The 22,038-nt window shown below is 36.8% G+C and overlaps 1 protein-coding gene across 4 annotated transcripts in view; it reads right to left on the reverse strand.

Annotated features, from left to right (window-relative positions):
• LOC132105591 (signal peptide, CUB and EGF-like domain-containing protein 1) overlaps positions 1-22,038 on the reverse strand; it is a 64,295-nt gene that overhangs the window by 9,579 nt on the left and 32,678 nt on the right. For 2 of the 4 annotated variants that reach the window (XM_059510827.1, XM_059510828.1), the window contains exons 7-12: positions 20,724-20,813; positions 14,888-15,004; positions 5,965-6,087; positions 1,772-1,888; positions 1,563-1,685; positions 1,360-1,479 (exon numbers count right to left, since the gene is read on the reverse strand). In XM_059510827.1, coding sequence (XP_059366810.1) covers positions 1,360-1,479; positions 1,563-1,685; positions 1,772-1,888; positions 5,965-6,087; positions 14,888-15,004; positions 20,724-20,813 — 690 coding nt within the window. The remainder of the gene's footprint in view (positions 1-1,359; positions 1,480-1,562; positions 1,686-1,771; positions 1,889-5,964; positions 6,088-14,887; positions 15,005-20,723; positions 20,814-22,038) is intronic. The other 2 variants (XM_059510825.1, XM_059510826.1) reach the window with 1 other exon arrangement.

A 22,038-nucleotide genomic window follows, 5' to 3' on the forward strand; every position in this document is an offset into this window, starting at 1 on the left:
TTTCAACATTAATTTTTTTTTTCAAACAATTATACATATAATTTTATTTTTAGTAATTTTATGCTAATAACAAAAAAAAATACAGCATTCTCTGTAAATTAATTTTAAGAAAGCTATTTATTTAAAAAATAAATAATAGTTGTTGTTTTTTTTTTTGTGGTGCATACTTCATTGTGCTCATGAAATTTTATAACTTTTTATACTTTTTGAAATACATCCACTGCATTAAAAACTGTTTTTAGCATAAAATTCAGTAGATCTGTGCTTTAAAAAGAAAGAAAGAAAAATTTACCAATGGAGTTAAAAGAAAAAAAATTATTGAAACTATTATAAGGTGGTTAGGATACTTTGAATAATTATTTTTGTAGTGCACAACATATTTTATATTTAGCTGTTATAATGCACACTATTTCTATCTTTTTTTCTACTCAAAAAGGGTTGAAATTTGTTAAACAATTAGAATAATTAAAAAAAAATCTTGTTTTAAGAATAAAAATAGCTGTATTTTAGTACATTTGTGCTTCAAACAAGCAAGAAAAAAACATTTTCTGAAACTAGTTTACTTAAAGGATGTTTAGATATATTTTGAATACATGTTTTGTAGTGCAAACTAGAGTTTTTTAGATTGTAGCAGGTGAGAATGTAGCCTTTGTGTAAGGGCTGCACAGATGAATCATGGTTTAATGAATCAGGACTTAAAGTCTGAAAGTTACTTCTGGGTGTTAATATGTTTATGCACATTCCTCTAAACTGATGGTCCTTGCATAACATTTGAGAGTCAGAGACAAGTTTTGGGCATCTAGCACCATAATACCTTTACCAAATCAGTCCACAGAGATGATAGATGTACTTAGGAAATATCGCCGCAACATTCTTTTCTAGTCACTTTCTCACAGAAAGTCAAAAATCACATTCACATGAGCCAGCTATACGTATTTTGCCCTTTTTTGGTTCGTTTTGTCATCCAACATTTAGAGTTATGACAGTTCAATGTCTTTACAAGTTGTAGCAAGCTTAATTCTCATACAGTTTGCCATTTCTGGCTAGCTTTTGCTCATCAGACTCTTCATCATCCTTTATTAATGATTAAGATTAGCTTTGTTTTGTGAATAGACTGAGCCTATTGCACATGTGATATAAGTTTTAAACCACTAGAGGGCAGCAGAGGGCAACGACTGTTTGAGCCAATAACCATAAAATGGAGTGTTTAATCTAAATAAATAATTTCCTTTCAGATGTATTTCATCTGCATTTTTCATGTTCAACAAATCAAACTGCTCTAAATGTCTCCAAAAACAATGCAGAATCACATGATGTCCAACTAACTTCCACAGAAATCCCAAAAAGTGAGGTACTGACCTGCCTGGAAAAGTGCATTTGACGGACAGGACAGTGAACACGCCTCCCCTCCACCTGTCTTGGTGCAGCTAAGCTGAGCACGAGGTGTCGGCTTTCCATTCGGGAGGCATTTTACCACCTCTGAGGGACAAGCGAGGTGTGTTACCATGGAAACGGCAAACATCATGGGATATTTCGAGACGAGGAACGAAGGGAGGACTCACCAACACAGTCTTTCTTGTTCCAGTGGAGCTTTTTGCCAGGAGGACACACACACTCGTAACTGCCCGGTGTGTTAACGCAGCCGTGTTCACAGCTCCCATTATTAATGCTGCACTCGTCAATATCTGTCACACAGTTTGCGTATCAGATTGTGATTTTTCATATTTACAAGAGTGAGAACCATTGGCTGGTTCTGAGATTGTGAACTCACCGCCGCAGTGTGTGAGGCCATACAGACTGTAACCTTTGTGACACACACACTCAAAGCTTCCTGGGTAGTTGATGCAGATGTGGTCACATGTCCTCTCAAAGGAGCACTCGTCAATATCTGCAGAGAACAACCAAAGAACACAACACCATTAAAGCAAATCACAAGTGTGTAATACTTTCCTGGCTTGCAGTAAAAATGACCACCAAAAATAGTGATTTCATCAGGATCCTTGGATACTCACCATCAGTATCCTAAAATACAAATAACAGCCCACTCTTTTGACTTTTTTTATATATATGGGGGTTATATTCAAAGCCACAATAACAACCATTTATAATTCCAAACAAAAGTAATTTTTGGCATGCATAAATTGCAAATCATGATAATTTGGCACATCTGAATTTTTCTTTTTTTTTTCTTCTGTTTAAAGGTACCTATATCTTATATCTGTTCTTACACTATACACTTGCTGAAACAACCCAGTGTAGACATACTGACCGGGGAACAGGGTTGCCAGGTCTGTGAAACAAAACCAGCCCAACTGCTAATAATAAAAAAAAAATCCCAGAGTCATGTCTTTTTTTTTTTTTTTACACCCTCTATCTAAATCACATTCCGGGGGGAGGTGATCACTTTAACCCACAAACCAAAAAGCCACCTGCAGGAACAGTGAACCAGAACATTTTGCAGGAAAACCATAGACTTGGCAACAAGCGTCCACCGGAGTTGACGTCAAACACCACCGTCTTTTTTTTCCAGTGGCGTACGACTCATTAACAAGGGAATATCCAATCTGTCCGCTTACATGGCTAACACAAATGCACATATCCAATTCATTTCTGATTTATTTCCACAGATGAATTAGGCCTGAAAACCGATCTGAGAAGATAGATAGATAGTCCGGCATCTAGAGAAAAGAAAAGCAAATAAATAATACCAAACTAAAAGTGTAGCTATAAAAAAAGGCAAGGGATAATATACAAAAAGACATAAGAATGACAAAAAAGAAAGACCATCTTAGCAGAGCTGGCATAGCCAAAACATAGCGCTTCACCAACACAACCCTCAATAAAAACATACACACCCCACACATTGATAGCCAGGAATAGGGTGGTTTTATGTTTAGCTTAATAAAATAATTTTTGTTTGTACTCCTACTCGTGCTCCGACATGCTTTCAGGAATCCGCCACCATTCACCTCCAGTAAACTCAACTAAACACACACACCTCATACAACGCAAAACGCCTGCCAGCATCCCAACCAAACAACAGCCAGCCCATGAGGTGCTTCTGATGGGACAGTGTGTGTAGATAGCTTCTCTATCCACATGTCGACCAATGTAGGTATCAGTAGATTTAAAACACTACTCCACCCAAAATGAATATTCTTCAAATGAAAATGAAGATATTTTGCAGAAAGTTAATGCTGATATTTTCCAAACAAAATAGCAGGCAGTCAACGGTGAGCGCCCAGCTCTGAATTTGAAAAAAGCATTAAAAAAAGTACAACAAAACTGTACTTGCACTATTTTCCAAATCTAGGAGATCTTTAAGTTGCAGAGGTGGAAAGTAACGAATTACATTTACTCGCGTTACTGTAATTGAGTAGCTTTTTTGTGTACTAATACTTTTTAAAGTAATTTTTTACATCTGTAATTTTACTTTTACTTAAGTATATTTTGTCTGAAGTATTGTACTTCGCTACATTTTGAAACACATTAATTACTGAGTAAAAAAAAAAAAAAAAAAAAACAATCGCTCCATGGAAACTACGTCAGTAAATAATGGGCAGGAGAGCAAACTGGCGCTAAAATCACAAGAAAGATGCAGACGGACAAAACAGGCGTTAGTTGTGCAGACACCGCTGAAAACGAAACCCCGTCATATTCTGCAGTTGAACTCGAAGGAAATCAAGTGAACCCATGGCCATATGTATGCTCTATTATGCAGTGTAAGCTGTACTTGCCTAGGAAGACCAAACTAGCAGCTTCTAAAATCTCGACAAGACATCAACCCTTCGCAAGAATGTAGAGGTAAGCTAAATAATTGCATCGTTGCATTGGTGGTTAAAATGAAGCTTTGACATGTTAGCAAGAGGTTTTGCACAAATTAGCTAAAAAGACCGTGGTGAGGAGTGTGCTATTTTTGTTTTAATGATGTGCGCGCGCATTCAGTCTCCTAAAATGCATTTCGAATGATCACAAAATTGAAGATATAGGGGCAGAAAATTCACATATTTATATAATTTCATATATTAAATCAAAATCACACAAAGAATGCCATCGTTTCCTCCAAAAATCATCATGAATATATACATACATATATATAACAGTTCAGTAAACAAGTTAATTAAGAGACTTGCGTTTTAGACACCATATTGCCTTTTTTAGCTCTATTTCTACAACAGAAAATAATTCCAAACACAGCCACCAAAGCACAGTTTTGCGTCTCTGAGCAACGTGACAGTGTTTCGTTCCTGAATGAATCAACCGTTTAAATGATTCGGTTCAATCGCAATGACTCACTTATTAACAGTGACTTGCTGACACATACTGGCCATTTTAATTTCACATTTAAAGTATCTTTTGATTTTTTTAAATAATTAATTTCTTATCATTTCAAATGAGTATTCAACATTTTATGTCTTGTATATCAAAACATTATTCATGCATTTGTAACTGCAGGTTAAATGCATTCTTGTCCTGCACTAAACAGTGTAATACATCTAAATGCCACTTCCAATGAATCTTCTGCATTTCCTCTGCATTAAAAGATGAGTTTGTTGATACTGATTTGCCTGGTAACAGCCCAAATGTTTTATTACTCTAAATAACTGATTCCTTTAATTAAAAACAACTACAATAGTTTGAGATTAATAGACCTATCCCAGGGGTGTCAAACTCAGTTCCTGGAGGGCCGTAGCCCTGCAGAGTTTAGTTCTAACCCTGCTCCAGCACACATATCATGTAGTTTTCAAATAAACCTAAATGATTAGATTAGCTGGATCAGGTGTGTTTAATTAGGGTTATATCTAAACTGTGCAGGACTGTGGCCCTCAAGGAACTGAGTTTGACACCCTTGGCCTGTCCCATTTTGACTCCCTCCCACTGTTAAAATGTAACTAAGTAATTTTTACTCTGAGTAAAGTTTAAATGAGCTACTTTTTACTTTTACTTGAGTAGATTTTTAGACTGGTACTTTTACCTGTACTTAAGTAAAATTTCATTAATGTAATGGTACTTTTACTTGAGTAGAATATTTTTGTACTCTTTCCACCTCTGTTAAGTTGTACAGATATTTACATTTTCAACTCGCTATTCAGAGAAACGACAAGCTGTTGTTGTGCAAGTATGATTGCAATTTGAGAGCTACAGTTGAAAGGAAGATGTTTAGCAAATAAAAAAATAAAATGTATAAAAATTTTATAAATATTTTTAGTCATGTATGATATTGTGGCGAGTGGGGCGGGGCCGAGGGACGTGGGAACAAGGAGTGAGGCCGGCAATGATTGGGCAAATCAGTGACACCTGCGACCCACTGCCGGTCTCGAGTCCCACTTAGGAGATGGAAGGATATTAAACTGGAGCGACGACAGTGAAGGACGAGAGAGGACCAGGCCTGGGCTTTTAGTTGTGTTTTGGTTTTTATTTGAGCGCACCAGTCATCCGTGAGGGGCTGGTGCGCTGTTTTGTGTTTATTTTTGTAATTAAAATGTTATTTGATTGTCCGCCGGTTCCCGCCTCCTTCTTCCCGATGACTAGGAAGTTTTAATTTGTTACAGATATGTTCATTGTTATTTTTGGAGCTTTAAGTTGTTGTTTGTATAAGAGCAGCCTGAACATTTTGCTAAACATCTCCTTTTTTGTTTAACAGAATAAAACTACAGTAAAGAGGAAGATTCTCACTCAATAAATAACATTTAGGTCCATTCTGATACTTTTTGATACTTCTGATTGATATTTGAGCTTGAAGTTGCATAACGAAGTATAAGAGCAGCCTGAACATTTTGCTAAATATCTCCTTTTTTGTTCCATAGAAGAAAGCAAGCCTATGTTAGAATTGTTACCTTGGTGTCAACAATCCCTTTAAGATGAATCATAAAGTGTCATAGTCATAGACCCATGAACATCTAAAACATTAATTTGAAAATCCACCCAGAAAGCAGAAACAATGTAGTGTGAAAAGTGACTCACCTTGACAGGTGCGTTCGTTAGTCAGGAGTTTGTGTCCTTTCTGACAGCTGCACTCAAAACTGCCCACTGTGTTCCGGCAGAAATGATCACAACCTCCGTTATTCTCCAAACATTCGTCGATGTCTGCAAAGAAGAGAGAGATAATGATAATAATGGTGAATAACACTGATATGGGAGGTGTAAAACCAGTACAAGTATTCTCATAAACAGCTTTTTGGATATATAAACAGTTTTCCTAAACAGGCGGCCACATACACAGCTCCACAACATCATCTTAAATATATCAGCCAATGCTGGCACACCATCCACAAACCCAATAAAAGCTAATCCCATCAACAAGTGTGTAGGAAACTATGTGTGTGTGGAGTTTGGGGTTTCCTCTGCAGTTATTTCAGTAGCTGCAGCAAACACACGCTGGCTCAGGTTTGCACTAATATTAACTGAACTGAGGTGGGACAGAAAGTTTCCACCAAGCTTAAGACCACAGATAAACATGCTAACTGAACATGGGGCGGCACTGTTACACAAGGCGGTAACATGCGTCAATTTACACAAATCAACAAACATTCCTAATCATTATGGTTTTATTTTACACAGATTCACTTTTTAATATCAAGTAACTGTGTTTAAACTAAATACATTACCATTTAAAAGTCTGGAATCAGTGCAATTGTTGTTTTTGTTTTTTTTTATGAAAGAAAATAATAATTTTACACTGTAAGCATGCATTATATTTATCAGATTTGACACTTGATATACATTATTAATAATAATGCATCTTAGTAATTGCTGCTTATAATTCAGCTTTGCCATAACAAAAACATTTATTATATTTTAAAATACATTAAAATACACAACAAAAGTTATTTTAAAATTTTAATTAAATGACACAATATTACTGTTTGTTTGTTTGTTTGGTCAAATAAATGCAGCCTTGACGAACACTTCTTTCAAAAACATAACAAATTCCTAGCAACCCAAACTTTTGAACAACATAACCAAAGACACGTAGTATACTTTTAAAAATTAATTATTTAGAAAAATAAATAAATAAATAATCTGAAATGTAGTGCTAAAGTCTGAGATCACTAGAGAAAATGGTGTTAATTAGCATATTTAAATTTCCCCCCACAACACTTGTTTCCAATAATAATTATTATATTATATAATTGCATAAAAATAAAAACATGATTTATTACATAAAAATACAATTATAATTTTGAAAAAATCTAACAAAAGAATAACAACATTTAATTTTATATCATAAACTTTCTTTGTTTTAAACTCATCAAAATTCTAAAACTTCCTGATTTTCCAGGTTAAAATTAGAATTCGAATAGCAGATGTTCAGTGTGGTCTCAGATTTTTGGACCCCGCTGTTCAAAATAGACTTAAACAGGTAACCTTAGGTATTAAATGTCAAATAGTTGTACACCAGTGTGCTAAAAAGTAAGCCAGCTAGAATGAAAAATATGAATCACTTTCTTTTTAACACAGAGATTGGAAATATACAGTGTTTGATTTATATGATTATATTCTTCCTGTTTCAGTGTCCATCACTCAGACTGGAGCTGTGACCACAACTTACCCTGCTGGCTTTAAAATCCACATAATCTTAACCATTTTACAATGCCTAAATCATTCATCTCTGCTGCTCTATTCCTCCAGAAGGCAGATTAACAGAAAGAGAGCAGTAAGACGGGAGAATAACCTCGCTAGAATGTCTTTTGAATGATGTGTTAAACAATGAAACTTATAGGACATACAGCTCAGGGCTTCCTAATGTTAAGCTAATATTGATATAAATATAAAAAAATAATACTTTATATAGTCTGCTTTTCTTGTCTCAGTCTGTGTGTCTTGACATATTAGACATCCTCAGGGTTGAATGGTTCAGATGTGGGCAGCATCAGAGGACTCAAGCTACAGTAGCTGATAAAAGCAAGTTTGAGCCTGTGCCATGAGGTCAGTTGCTCTCCATGACCTAAAGGAAGTGCTTTATCATGTCTGTCAGCTTATTTCCTGTCTACCTGTCAGTTAAAGATGCAAAGTTCAGTCATTTGCTCTATATTTCCATTATAAGATTGGTGAAGAGCACAGACATGAAAATGCATGGCATATTACTTGTGATACGTGGTTGAATATTTTTGTATAAATGTGTAAAAACCTTTAGGCATAAAATAAAATAAAATAAAATAAAATAAAATAAAATAAAATAAAATAAAATAAAATAAAATAAAATAAAATAAAATAAAATAAAATAAAATTTATTTTAATTTAATTTAATTTAATTTAATTTAATTTAATTTAATTTAATTTAATTTAATTTAATTTAATTTAATTTAATTTAATTTAATTTACCAAATCAGTCTATGTTATACCAACCTGTTCAGGTTAAGATGTTCTACAGTCATATTAATATAACATCAGAATTTCAACACTGAAAAGATGTCGTCTAGGATCTTAATAACTATTATAACATCAAGCTGATTCATTAACAGAGTAAAAACTATATAGAGCAAATGACATAATGGAATATTTAACAGTGATTTAGGATTCACAGTTCCCAAATACACACTCACACTCACACACACTCACACACACACATGCACTTTATTCCAATGGCTCCTTAGGGCAGGCAGGGGGCTAATGATATTCCACATAATGAAGTTTAATGAGACTAAATAAGCTTTGAGTTTAAGCAAACACTGGACATTTTTCACATCTGTAAATGATAAACAACTGCAGGGGCAAGACCGAGAGGCTGCGAGGATTCATCTACATCGATTTTCAATCGGAAACAAGGAGAGCAAACATAACACGGCACTCAGAAATGTCCTTATAAAACAAGTGCTACGCTAACCTGATCTGATTCGAAAGCAAGCAAGCAAGCTTGCAAGAAGAATGTGCAATCCCCATGAGCTTGTCTGTACTCAGGGATGTGTGTAGCCTTACCAAATATTTAGAGAAAAAAAGCAATTAAAATGAATACATTTGTGGAAACATGAACCTCTACAAATAAGTTAGGACAGTGTTTTCAACAAAAGGAGTGTTTTTGCAGATCGTTTTCAGGCTGCTCACCTCAGGCTAGTTAATCTCTGAGAAATGTGCCGTTGAGCACGCCAGTGTATTTTTTGGAGATTTAAATGGCCAGTTTTATTTGCTTTGTTCATAAAGGGATTTTGCCATGTAATAACACAGGCGCTGCTTGTCCAGAGCCGCCAGGAAAAACCAGCGTGATTTCGCCCCCGACACTAAAACTCTTCAGAGCGCGCAGGGGTCCGTCGGGGCCGGTGTCATCCGAGGTGATGCCGACTGGCTGCTATTGTGCGGATTACTGGGCTCAGCATGTATTAATACAAATGGATCCTCTGTGCCAGAGCTCACTGTCCCGATCAGAGAGAGAACCGGAGAAGTGATGGAGATGGAGAAAACAGGCCTGCTATGACCCTTACCAGCTCTAGTCTTTACACAGTGCTGATCATTGTTGTTATCTATGAGGACAGATGAGCTTTCTGAAAAGACCCCAACAGCATAAGATCTGGTCAGAACAACACTGCACATGTATCAAAATTCAGTTTTGCTAACAGGTATCTAATTAATTTGAGTTCCTCAAACAAACGGAATATATTTTTAATTCTGAATGTCTATTGAAATTCTACTAATCTGGACAACCTAAAATTAAATAATTGTAGTGCAGGTAAAATCCAAACTATATTTTCCAAATTACATTTTCCAAATATTTCTGTAAAATTGAAAACTTATTACATTATTAATCTACATTTAATAATAATAATTAAATAATAATTAAATCTTTTGTTTTATTAATAATAGTGTATAACAATAATGGTAAAAAAAAATAATTGTTATTTATATTGCTATTGTCATTATTATATTAATTATTATTATTATATATACAGTACAGACCAAAAGTTTGGACACACCTCATTCAAAGAGTTTTCTTTATTTTCATGACTATGAAAATTGTAGATTCACAATGAAGGCATCAAAACTATGAATTAACACATGTGGAATTATATATGGAATTATATACATAACAAAAAAGTGTGAAAAAACTGAAAATATGTCATATTCTAGGTTCTTCAAAGTAGCCACCTTTTGCTTTGATTACTGCTTTGCACTACTGCTTTTCAGTGTGACTCTACAATTTTCATAGTCATGAAAATAAAGAAAACTCTTTGAATGAGAAGGTGTGTCCCAACTTTTGGTCTGTACTATATATATATATATATATATATATAGTTATAATATTTAAAAGTGTATGTTTTAGCACTCACAAATCAGTGTACATTATTCTATAGGGAATTTTTTTTATAATCTTAATCTGGAAATAAGTAAATAACAAATCTGAAACGACTGAAACCATTTTGACTGACATCACATACGTAGATCATAACTATATAAACTGGTCAGTGGTCACCATGGAAAAGTAATGTTAATCATATGTAAACAGCTACTTTTAGGTATTGTTTCAAACTGCTTTTGTAGTCTAAACTCTGGTTGGAGTAATTAAATGAGACTCAAAGTTAAAGTGATAAATGACAATGATAGATTCAGACAGACCAGCACAGTTATTTTCTAGTCTAGCAGCAGAACAGCAATGACCAAGATGGTTGACTAAAGCTAAACTCTCGTTTCAAACCATTTCAGCCCCAAACACGCAAGTATGCAGGCCAGCGGAGACGTGCCTGGGGTACCATCAGCCGGACAGAAGAAACACACAGATATGCGAGCACACGCACAAAAGACAAACTGTTCGTTCCCATAATTCATTTCCCCTGATGACACCGTACACACACACCTTCTAATCAAACATCTGGAAACTGTTCGCAGTCGTTTCAATCACTCTCCCTCTCCTCCCTCGCTCTCCCTCTCACTCACTATCTGCGATCGAGTGCGCGTCTGTCAGCGCGCTGGCTGGGCTCTCCTGTCTGTCATCGCCAACGAAGGGCCTTTTATCAAATTCAGGCATTTAAACATGCCCTAAATAGTTTATATTGAAATGATTATGTTACAGAGACAAGATGGGGCAGCTCCCTGCGAGACAACTCGGAAAGAAAGTGTGAGAGAAAAAAATTGAAGACGACAGTGGAAAAATAAGGAAAGGTCACTCTGAGACATTTGCACGACCCACACACACTTATTATAGCAGCGTGATCTCTATGTGATGCACTTTTCTGTTTAGTCTGTGGTTAATGTTGGTATAAGTGTAGAGTCGCCTGGGTTATTATGTAAGTGGCACTTGCGTCTTTTCTGTTATGTGCAACATTTACATCCCAATTACATATGAGGGCTGAACACCTATCATTATTGTGCTTTCATCTGTCTCGGCCTCCACAGACTTAAATCTAACCCACTTACCATCAGCTAAATAAATGTTAAAGATGTAACATTTGGTCATTTACTCTATATTTCTGTTATTTTATATATATATATATATATATATATATATATATATATATATATATATATATATATATATATATACAGTACAGACCAAAAGTTTGGACACACCTTCTCATTCAAAGGGTTTTCTTTATTTTCATGACTATGAAAATTGTAGAGTCACACTGAAGGCATCAAGGGCTATTTGACCAAGAAGGAGAGTGATGGGGTGCTGCGCCAGATGACCTGGCCTCCACAGTCACCGGACCTGAACCCAATCGAGATGGTTTAGGGGTGAACTGGACCGCAGACAGAAGGCAAAAGGGCCAACAAGTGCTAAGCATCTCTCGGGGGAACTCCTTCAAGACTGTTGGAAGACCATTTCAGGTGACTACCTCTTGAAGCTCATCAAGAGAATGCCAAGAGTTTGCAAAGCAGTAATCAAAGCAAAAGGTGGCTACTTTGAAGAACCTACAATATGACATATTTTCAGTTGTTTTTTGTTATGTATATAATTCCATATATAATTCCACATGTGTTAATTCATAGTTTTGATGCCTTTAGTGTGAATCTACAATTTTCATAGTCATGAAAATAAAGAAAAATCTTTGAATGAGAAGGTGTATCCAAACTTTTGGTCTGTACTGTATATATCATTTAAGAATATATATTATAATATATAATATATATGGAAATACAGGGGATATTTTATGTACCTTAAGGCAACACACACAGACAGCTTGATTCACTCTAGATAGGTTAAAATAAAGTTAACAGTAAATAAACATATCATAAATATTATAAAAATTGTATAATAATATTATATTATTTAAAAAAAATTAAGAGTATGATTTTAAAATACACATTTTATAAAAAAAATAAAAAGTGTGTGTTTTCTTTATTAATTAATTAATTTATCACTTGTGATACAAGGTTGTATATTCCTACACACAGCTTGACTGACTCTAGATTAAACAAAATATATATATATATATATATATATATATATATATATATATATTTAAAAATTACAAAAAAGACCATTTCTAAAATATAAAAAGTCGATTAATATTAATAATTCTTTAATAATTTAATTTTACATTATTTAAAATAAGGCCTAATCAGATCTAACGTTCACAGTCCAATGTAACATCCCTTAGGTGGATCTCAGCCCTGTTTTAGCACCCTTGTTCTTATTTACTAAAGAGCTTGATTACATGCTATTTTTACAGAGTTCCCTAACAAGCAGTAATAAGTGGTCACTGGCACAGCACACCTGTGATAATTGACCCAAAAGTATGTGTGTGAGTGCATGATTGTGTGTGTGTTTGTGTGTGTGTGTGTGTGTGTGTGTGTGTGTGTGTGTGTGTGTGTGTGTGTGTGTGTGTGTGTGTGTGTGTGTGTGTGTGTGTGCGTGTATGTGTGTGATAAATGGTGTGTCAGTGAGTAGATCTAAGGCCTTGTGCTGGATTTATGAAGGCAGACCCTCAGGCGGACCCAATTATTAGGGCGGGTCGCAGCCGAACCAGACCAACATCCATCTTACAGTACAAACACAGAGATACACAAAACACCTCACAGTAACACAATACACCTCTGTAATGCCATCACATTCAAACTCACATAAAATTGAAAAAATTGGAAAATCTCATGAAATGGAACTTCAATGAAGTTCATTTCTATTAACTTTAAACATTTTTATGCTGGCGTGCTCCTAAAAAGTGACAAAATGAAATAACCCATGCTGAAAAATGTTTAAACCAGCCTAAAATGGTACGCTGACTCATCTTGCACTCAGGGACAAATTTTTGTCCAATCAAAGAACATGCTAACACAATACACTAATGCCATTATTAAAACAGCTGGAAAATTTTAAAGACCCCATAAAATTGACATTTTGTGGTATTTTTGTGGTATTATGCCTTAAAGGGATAGTTTACCCAAAAATGAAAATGACCTCATGATTTACTCACCGTCAAGCCATCCTTGGTGTATATGAATTTTTTCTTTCAGTTATATTAAAATAGTCCTTTACAATGGCAGTGAATGGCTATTGATTTTTTGAAGTCCAATAAAGTGCACCCATCCATCATAAAAAGTACTCCACATGGCGGGGTTAATAAAAGACTTCTGAAGCGAAGCGATGCATTCATGTAAGAAAATTATCCATATTTAAAACTTTATAAACCATGATCTCTAGCTTCTGCTAACTACGTCCTACATCTATACATTGGAACACCACTCTCTTATGCATGAGCGTACGACAGTTAGTGTAAGCTAAAGATTATGGTTCATAAACTTTTAAATATGCATATTTTTCTTAAACATCAAATCACTTCAGAAATCCATTAACCCTCAGAGCCATGTGGAGTACTTTTAATGATATAGGGATGCACTTTATTGGACTTCAAAAAATCAGCAGCCATTCCCTACCATTATGAAAACAATGAAAACTGGTTTTAACACCCACTTAACAGCCATCCTAAACCATTTTAAAAACATGCAAATCAGCTTAGGCTGGATCAACTATAAATTCCCAGCAGACACATTGATGGATCATCTTGCACTTAATTTTTTTTTCTCTCCCAATTAAACACTTGGTTTTAGTAGCAAATCATTCTAGCGGATGTGATGAAAACTAGATTATTTACAAAAAAGGGTCTTGCCCAAACTTCCTGTTTCAACAGGAAATACATCAGCACACAAAAGAAAGGTCTTTAAAGGCCTTCTAACCTCAGGATGGCGCTATGATTGTGTGTTTATATGTATGTGTGGTTTTGTATGACAGCCTCACTAATCAAACAGTGGTTGGTTTGCAGAGGCGTCTCACTGTATGGCGCAGACTGGGCTGTTTTATGCACATATGTGCTACATTCTCTTCCTTCTTGAAGAAACGGTCACATGACCACGTCTCGTCACTACAGCAACCACTCAGGAAAATGAAAAGGAAAAAGCAGCCAATTTCAGAAACATTCTCCTGAAGTGACCCACAGGTAAAGAGATACGTGTTCACTATCACCAATTTAGGTAGAACAGGAAGTGATTAATTTTGAAGTGTGTCAGTCTCTTGGACCATAGTATGGTCAGTGAGTTCTTGAGTGTGTTTGTTTAGAGAGAACCCACCATCATCCCATGCCAAGATCGCTCCGCGGTAGTTTTACTTTGAAACCCCTGGTAATTGACGTCAAAGCTGGAATTTCGGAAGAAATGCTTCGCAGCCAAAGCAACAACAACACGGCCATCACCGACCCATTCCACACGACAGGACAAACGGACGTAAAGCCAGTTGGTCTTGGCTTGGGATCACACACCCTCACACATCCGCCAATACCTGACCATTTCGAGCAAAAGAATTCATCTAATAACGTGCCTCCAATTTAATCCGAGCCTTGCAGTCTAAATACAGGAAATCTCAAATTGTTCCCTGACATTCAGAAGCACACAGAGAGAGGAAATCAGGACATGCTCCATGCAACTTTAAACACAAATCGCACAAACAGCATGCATCTACACTGACCTTTGCAGGTCTTGCCGTCGGGTTGAAGGGTGAAGCCCACCGGACAACTGCAGCGCACCCCGGTGGCCGTGTCCTTGCAAGTGCGATCGCAACCGCCGTTGTTCACCGCACAGGTCTCTGGGTAAACAAACACACAGGACGGGACAGGCAGAGGAAGTAAGGAAGCATAAACACAATTAGAAATCACTTTTCAACAGCTGTTGACAGCATTAGACACGGTTAACTAAGAACTAAGTGAGGATGTGCAGTTGTTTTGAGAGCTAGGCTTGACCACAACTATTTTAATTTTTTATTAGTTTTTTGGAAGAGTGCATGTAAAAAATGAATCTCAGTTGGTGCAGCTGGTGGTTTATTAGGAATCAAGAAACTAATACAGCACTTGAACTTAGAAGATGACAGGTTCGTGACACACATAAAACACATACTGCATGAAATTAGAACAGTCCCTTAGCCCTACTAAAACCAAAGATAAAGACTTCCTTGGCAACTTGGTCAATCAAATTGTGAAATAAAAAAAGGAAAGAGTGCTTTATCTTGAGGATAAAATTAACAGAGGGGAAACCAGAAATGGATAGCGTTTGGGTTGAGGGTGGAAAGCAGAGAGTTAGTCTTGTCACATGAATGACTGTGGAGAGAAGGTCAAAATAAGCAGTTAAACTGAGAAAAACATTGTTTTTTACTTGCATTTGAATGCATATAAAATTGTTTTACTCATTTATGAAATGTAATCGATTAATCTTAATATGCAACTAAACTTCCAGCTGCTTACTTGTCTTATAATGTGATGTCATCACACAATCATGTTCATATAAAAAAATTAGCATTTTATGCAATAAACAGCCACATATTTGCATGAGATTTGTCAGTAGCTCCACCCACTTTGAAATCTCAGTGGTCCAAACTCACTCCACATTACACATCGGACAGATGTGTTCCGATTGGACCAGATTTTATGCCCATAATCACACCTGGTTAGCACACGGTGCAAGGTTAACTACAACGAAGTCTGATTTTCCAGGTCAGATGATTTCCTGTCGGGTTGGGAGCCAACATGTCCATTTGGGATCTTTGCTTTAAGCCATCATGTTTGCTTTTTGTTGACCAAGACAAAAAGACCCACAGGAAATTTGGCTAAAGACACAAAATAGTCCAGGCGTAGAAGATCTCCATCCAAAACAGGACTTTTTTTTTTTTTGGGATGGGGGAGTGGATGAAATAGCTTTCTGTTAATGATTTATTAAGCATGTCAAAAGACCCTGTTATTAGTGTCTAATGCTATGGGCAATTTAACTGCTCCAAGACCAGCTGGACTGTATTTTGCCCAGGGACATGTACATGGGACATGCAAACAATGTTTGATTAAGTTATCTGTGAATGTCTGCTCCAAAAGTTCTTAAAAAGAGGTGTGGCTGACTCTAAATGGGTGTGGTCTTCTGATTGATGGATTTATATATATATATATATATATATATATATATATATATATATATATATATATCCACAACGAAAGATGAAGATTCCTCAACCACCACTCCTGTTGGCACATGGCCAGATAAAACTAGAAGTCCACAGATGACTTGAGAGAATTTGCCTGAACGTCCCATTGCTGAAAAGCGGCCCTTCTTTGGGAGGTGGAGGAAACCACACAGGCCTTCCTCACATCGAGGGCTTCATTGCCTTCAACAACTTTCAGATGAGGTGATAAATCCGGGCTGTGCACCATCTTGAATGGTCGGTGCCGAGAGACAGCTGGCCAGAGGTGTGTGACGTTTATTTGGATCACGCTCTGGAGGTCAACGCATCAGAATCAGCCCCTTTCCACATGTGCCCGACACATGGCAGTATATTTAGATCAAATTCCCCCCTGCTGCTAAGTGACCACCTTTTAAAAACACCTCCTTGTGGTCAGTGTCTCACGTTCTTTTCTTCTTCTTCTCCTCCTCTCCAGTCTCTGGGTTTCCCATCATGCCTGGGTACAATAGCAGCTTTCTTTCTGACACTGACTTTCCAGTTTAATTTGTCAGTATCGGTCACATCCTGGTGCTGTTGGCCCCAGCTGTGACAGGAGGGCAGGATGAAGTGGGAACGCCGAGTGTCAAATCTAGCATTCTCATGTGGCTCCTGTGTGATAGAACACACACACGCACACACTTGCACAAACACTCACATGCAAAGCCAAGCTATTCGTGTGAATCTGTCATAACGAGCCCATTTGTGTATCATGAAACTTGGAATATGATATTAGACGGGTGAAATAGCGAGGTCAGTGAGTTAAACGATGATGACATCACATGTGACTAGTTTTTAAAACTCTTCACAACTTTTGACTATGTATTAAAAAATAATGAAACATTTGTCAGAATATATATAACATAATTATATATTATATATTTTAAATCATTATATTATATAGTATATATATATATATATATATATATATATATATATATATAGTGTTTTGCGAAAGTTTTTCTTCATTTTTTCTTCTCCAAAATTCGTTGTTGCAGCCTTATGTTAATTGCTTTAAAATACTTTTTTCCCAGATCATAATACACTCATACACCATATTGACAAAGCACAAAACAGATTTGTGACAACTTTGCAAATTTATTGACAATACCACACTGAAATAGGTACATAGGTAGATAGGTAAATAGGTACGTAAGTATTTATACCATTAACCCAGTACTTAGTTGAAGCAACTTTACAGCCTCAAGTTTTTTGGGGTATGAAGCGACAAGCATTGCACATCAGCATTTGGCAATTATCTGCCATCCTTCTTCTCACCTCTTCACCTCTCAAGCTCTATCAGGTTGGATGGGTGCTGGCAGACATTTTCAGGTTTCTCCAGAAATGTTTAAATGGGTTCAATCCAAAGGCTATGGCTGGGCCACTCAAGGACATTCACAGAGTTGTCTATAAGCCACTCTTGCTGTGTGTTTAGGGTCATTGTCCTGTTGGAAGATGAACCTTCTGCCTAGTATGAGGTTCTGAATGCTCTGGACTGGGCTATTTGTATATTTTGCTGTGCTGAACTTTCCTTCTACTCTGACGAGTCTCTCAGTCCCTGCCACTGAAAAACAGCCCCACAGAATGAGGCTCCTCACTATACCTATACTCAGCACACTATACTTTCGGGATGCAACTCTGCAGGTGACAAGCAGTGCCTGCTTTCCTCCAAACATGATGCTTAGAACTGAGGTTCATCAGACCAGAGAATCTTGTTCTTCACAATCCACTTTAGGGGTTTTGTTGCATATTCCATGTGTGTTTTCATGTGCCTTCCCTGAGGAGAGGATTGAGTCTTGGCACAATGCCATAAAGCCCAGATCAATGGAGTGTTGCAGTGATGTTTTTCCTTCTGTAGGTTTCTCCCATCTGCATATATGATGCTATGTATTTTCAGCTGTTATACCTTTATTGAGAGGTGTGTGGCCTTCCAAATCAGACTCATTCAAATTAATTAGCCACAGGTTAACTCCACTCAAAGTGTAGTAACATCTACAAGTGATATGCTCCTGAGCTAAATTACAAGAGTCCCAGAAAAGGTTATGAGTACTTATGCAAAGGAATTGTTTCAGTTTTTTATTTCTGAAAGTCCAAAGCTGTTACAAACCTGTTTTGTGCTTTGAAATTAAGGAGTATGGAGTGTAGATTGATGTTTGAAAAAAAAAAGTAATTTAAAGCAGTTTAACATAAGGCTGCAACACAACAAAACATGAAAAAAATGAAGGGGTATGAATACTTTCACAAGGCACTGTATATATATTAAAAAAGAGCATAGATATCATATACACAAATAAGAAGCTCCAGCCCATCCATAAAACATTTCTAGGCATTATAGGATTTAAAAAAGGAACAGAAACACATTACAGGGAAGAAAATAATTAGATAACAGCTCAAGGGGGGCAGCAAACTCAAACTGAAATGAGGGAGAAGCAAATTAGGGTTAACCTTTTGTCTTTCTTCAATGCAGCTACAGTACTACAGGGAGGAGAAAGTAATGTCATAAAGGTGATAAAGATTGAAAGAAATTTCTGCATCATCAGGTTCCTGGGTGTACCTAAAATTGTCAAAAGCAATCGGTAGTAAGAAATGTATGAACCGAAAAATGGACTGAATGTAATTTAGTCAAATCATTGTATTTTTGGTTTTTAAAATTATAATAAAAATTTGCCATGGATATGATGAATCTATGCTTATATATATATATATATATATATATATATATATATATATATATATATATATATATATATATATATATATATATATATATATATATATATATATATATATATATATATATATATATATATATATATATATATAAAACAAATGAGCCCTCTACGACCTCATTGTTTAAAAAAGGTGTCTGCTCTGTCCTCCCAAATACTTTACAAACATTTTTTCTGCCATGCAAAGGCAGATCTGTTGTCTGTCTGACAACATCTTGGCCATGGTTCATGAATTCAAGGACAAATGGCTAAATGGCTGATATATTTCTGGGGTTTGAGTCTGTGTGAGTTATCTTCTCTCTCTTAGGAGAGCTAACGGTAGCAAATGGACTGGAAACTTAAACTTTATTCTGCATTTCTGTTCGGCACCCTGGAAATGATCATTCTTCTATTAAAGACACATTACAGTCAACATGAAACCAAAGTTGAACGATTTTCTTTCTTAATACGTTCTTGGTCTTAATGTGAGCAATTCATCAACGCACAGTATTACAGTTAGCAAAAGGCATCCAATAGAATAACTTGCTTTGGCTGTATGGCTTTCTATTTCTGTTAAAGGGTCACGAATTACACCGTTTTTGTACAAATAAAATTTTTACAGTCACTGTACAGCCAAGAGGCGTAAAGCCATGAAGAAGTGCAAATAACCCTGTTAGAGTGTTAATCACATGAAGTAGTGGTGCATTACGATTTTTTTTAATGACAAAAAATTTAGCATTTATTCGTGAATTTTGGTATTTAACACCCATTTTTCATGACCCATTAATGTTCAATTGATAAAATCAAACCCTACATTTTTCTAATTGAAGCATGGCTCAATTAGAAAAGCGTAAGTATGAAAGTAAATGGGGTTGGCATTTCATGTTGACTTTAAAATAGGGAGAGCATGGAGAATAGAAACACTCTTAATGGTGAACAAATTTACAGACACTAAGTTTATGGAGCGCAGATGACAGAGGGTAAATGCGGGCAGATGATAAATGCCAATGTTTAATTTTTTAGAACACATACTATTAATAGAGCGTAAAAAATGATGTCAGGCATCTTCCGCTGCGGTTCACCACAGCCCACAGCATCCTATGATGTGGAACGGTCTGAACCAACCCTCATGTCATTCTTCTTCCATAAAATTATCCTGCCATTATTTTCAGTATTCAGCCCACAAATGTTCCTTCAGTTCAACTAATCACTGTCTAAAACTGGCCTAATGTTGCAGTCATACAGTGAAACGCTCAACTGGAAAAGCAACGATTGGTTTACTATCCAGTGTAGAGGCAATCCAGTGTCATATTTGTTTTGGCGTCTTTGGAAATGGGAGTGGATGGATGTGGTCAGTTGTTAGTCGTGTTGTTTTGTCAAAGAGAAGAGGCGACGGCATCGAAGACAGTTTAAGGAGAGTGCAAAAGGAACCTTGTCATGTTTGAAGGGACATTTCTCTAATTTGTAGTAGGGTCAGAGACAGAAATATTGAACGAGTGACCTCGGGGGAGGGGCAAAGGAAAGCAAAGCAACTCAAACAAACTAAAGGACAGAAAGAAACGAGGGGGTAGAAGCACAAGCGCCATGGCAACACATAGAAAGAGGAAGAAAAGAGTTACCCATAAGTAGACGACGTTTCACCCGCTTGTCCACATCAGCTACTGACGTGGAATTGAATTCAGAGCTCTCAATTGCAGCCTCATCTTTCTCTAAAACACAAGTGACAGGGGACAAACAGGGAGGAGTAGGTTAATGAGAAGCCCAATGTCCATCGCCCGCACAGACAGCCCCGCTACAGGCCGACCCGCCTCTGGCGACACGCCCCCGCTGACGTGGACGTAGACGCCGGGACGCGGGCTGCCTGACCATCTTGGCGAGCCCAAACCAAAGCCAAGAGGCGTAAAGCCATGAAGAAGTGCAAATAACCCTGTTAGAGTGTTAATCACATGAACAAATAAAAGAATATCAAGATCTCCCGAAATGAGGGAAAAAACGAACATGGGAATGTGGGAGGAGCTTAACAAAAGTGGGACAGGGATTGGACGGGAGGGACTGAGATTGACAGTAAAATGCTGTTTCCATTGTAGTTCGTCTTCCATATCAAAAGGCCACTTGTTTACCTCAGCAACAGAGAGGACGAGCAGTGAAGGAGGGAGAGAGAGAGAGATAGAGATAGAGATACAGAAACAGGGGAAGGGGAAGGATGGATACAAGTCAAACCACATGATCATGAGATGCTGACAAATCAGGACACAGAAAGGACACACTCAGTGACAGAGGAAAAGCTGGAAGGAGGATGACATGAGAAGGATGGATGCCTCATGGTGGGATCCATGAGAGGAAGGTGTGGCATGCTGAAAGGTGGATGAATAAAAGAGTCTGGGGCAGCGCTGGTTGCCTGTTTGTCTATGGAACACATATTACAACTGGCTTTGACAGTAAAGTCAATGCAGAAAACCATTTTTCCGAGTGTAGGGAATGGCCAGGTGTGTGTCGTGAGGACAGTAATTGCTTCTGAGCATGCAAATACAAGCACAGGATTGGTGTTAAAGTGTTAGGGGGCGGGGTGCTGAGCTGCAGGGAGCCAATCCTGAATGGATGGAGGCAAGAAAGGGCCAATCAGGATGTGGACATCTGCCTTAAAGGGACAGTTCACCCCCAAATGACAGATCTTTCATTATTTCTCTGTTCCAAACCAAGTCTGACTTTCTATTTTTGGTAGAACCCAATATTAGATACTAAACAAAATGTTCACACTGCTCTTTTTTGTTAAACGAAAGGGGACAGAGGCTGTCAAACTCTAAAAAATGCACCATAAATACAGCCCGTCTGATGAAATTTATAGGCTTCTGAAAACATAAGTTTTTGTTTGCTGAAAATCATCTTATTTTTGTTAACATAGCTTCAAATATGGTGCATCAAGATGTGTCATGC

This window comes from Carassius carassius, chromosome 26 (assembly GCF_963082965.1).
Source record: "Carassius carassius chromosome 26, fCarCar2.1, whole genome shotgun sequence".
Classification (NCBI taxonomy): domain Eukaryota; kingdom Metazoa; phylum Chordata; class Actinopteri; order Cypriniformes; family Cyprinidae; genus Carassius; species Carassius carassius.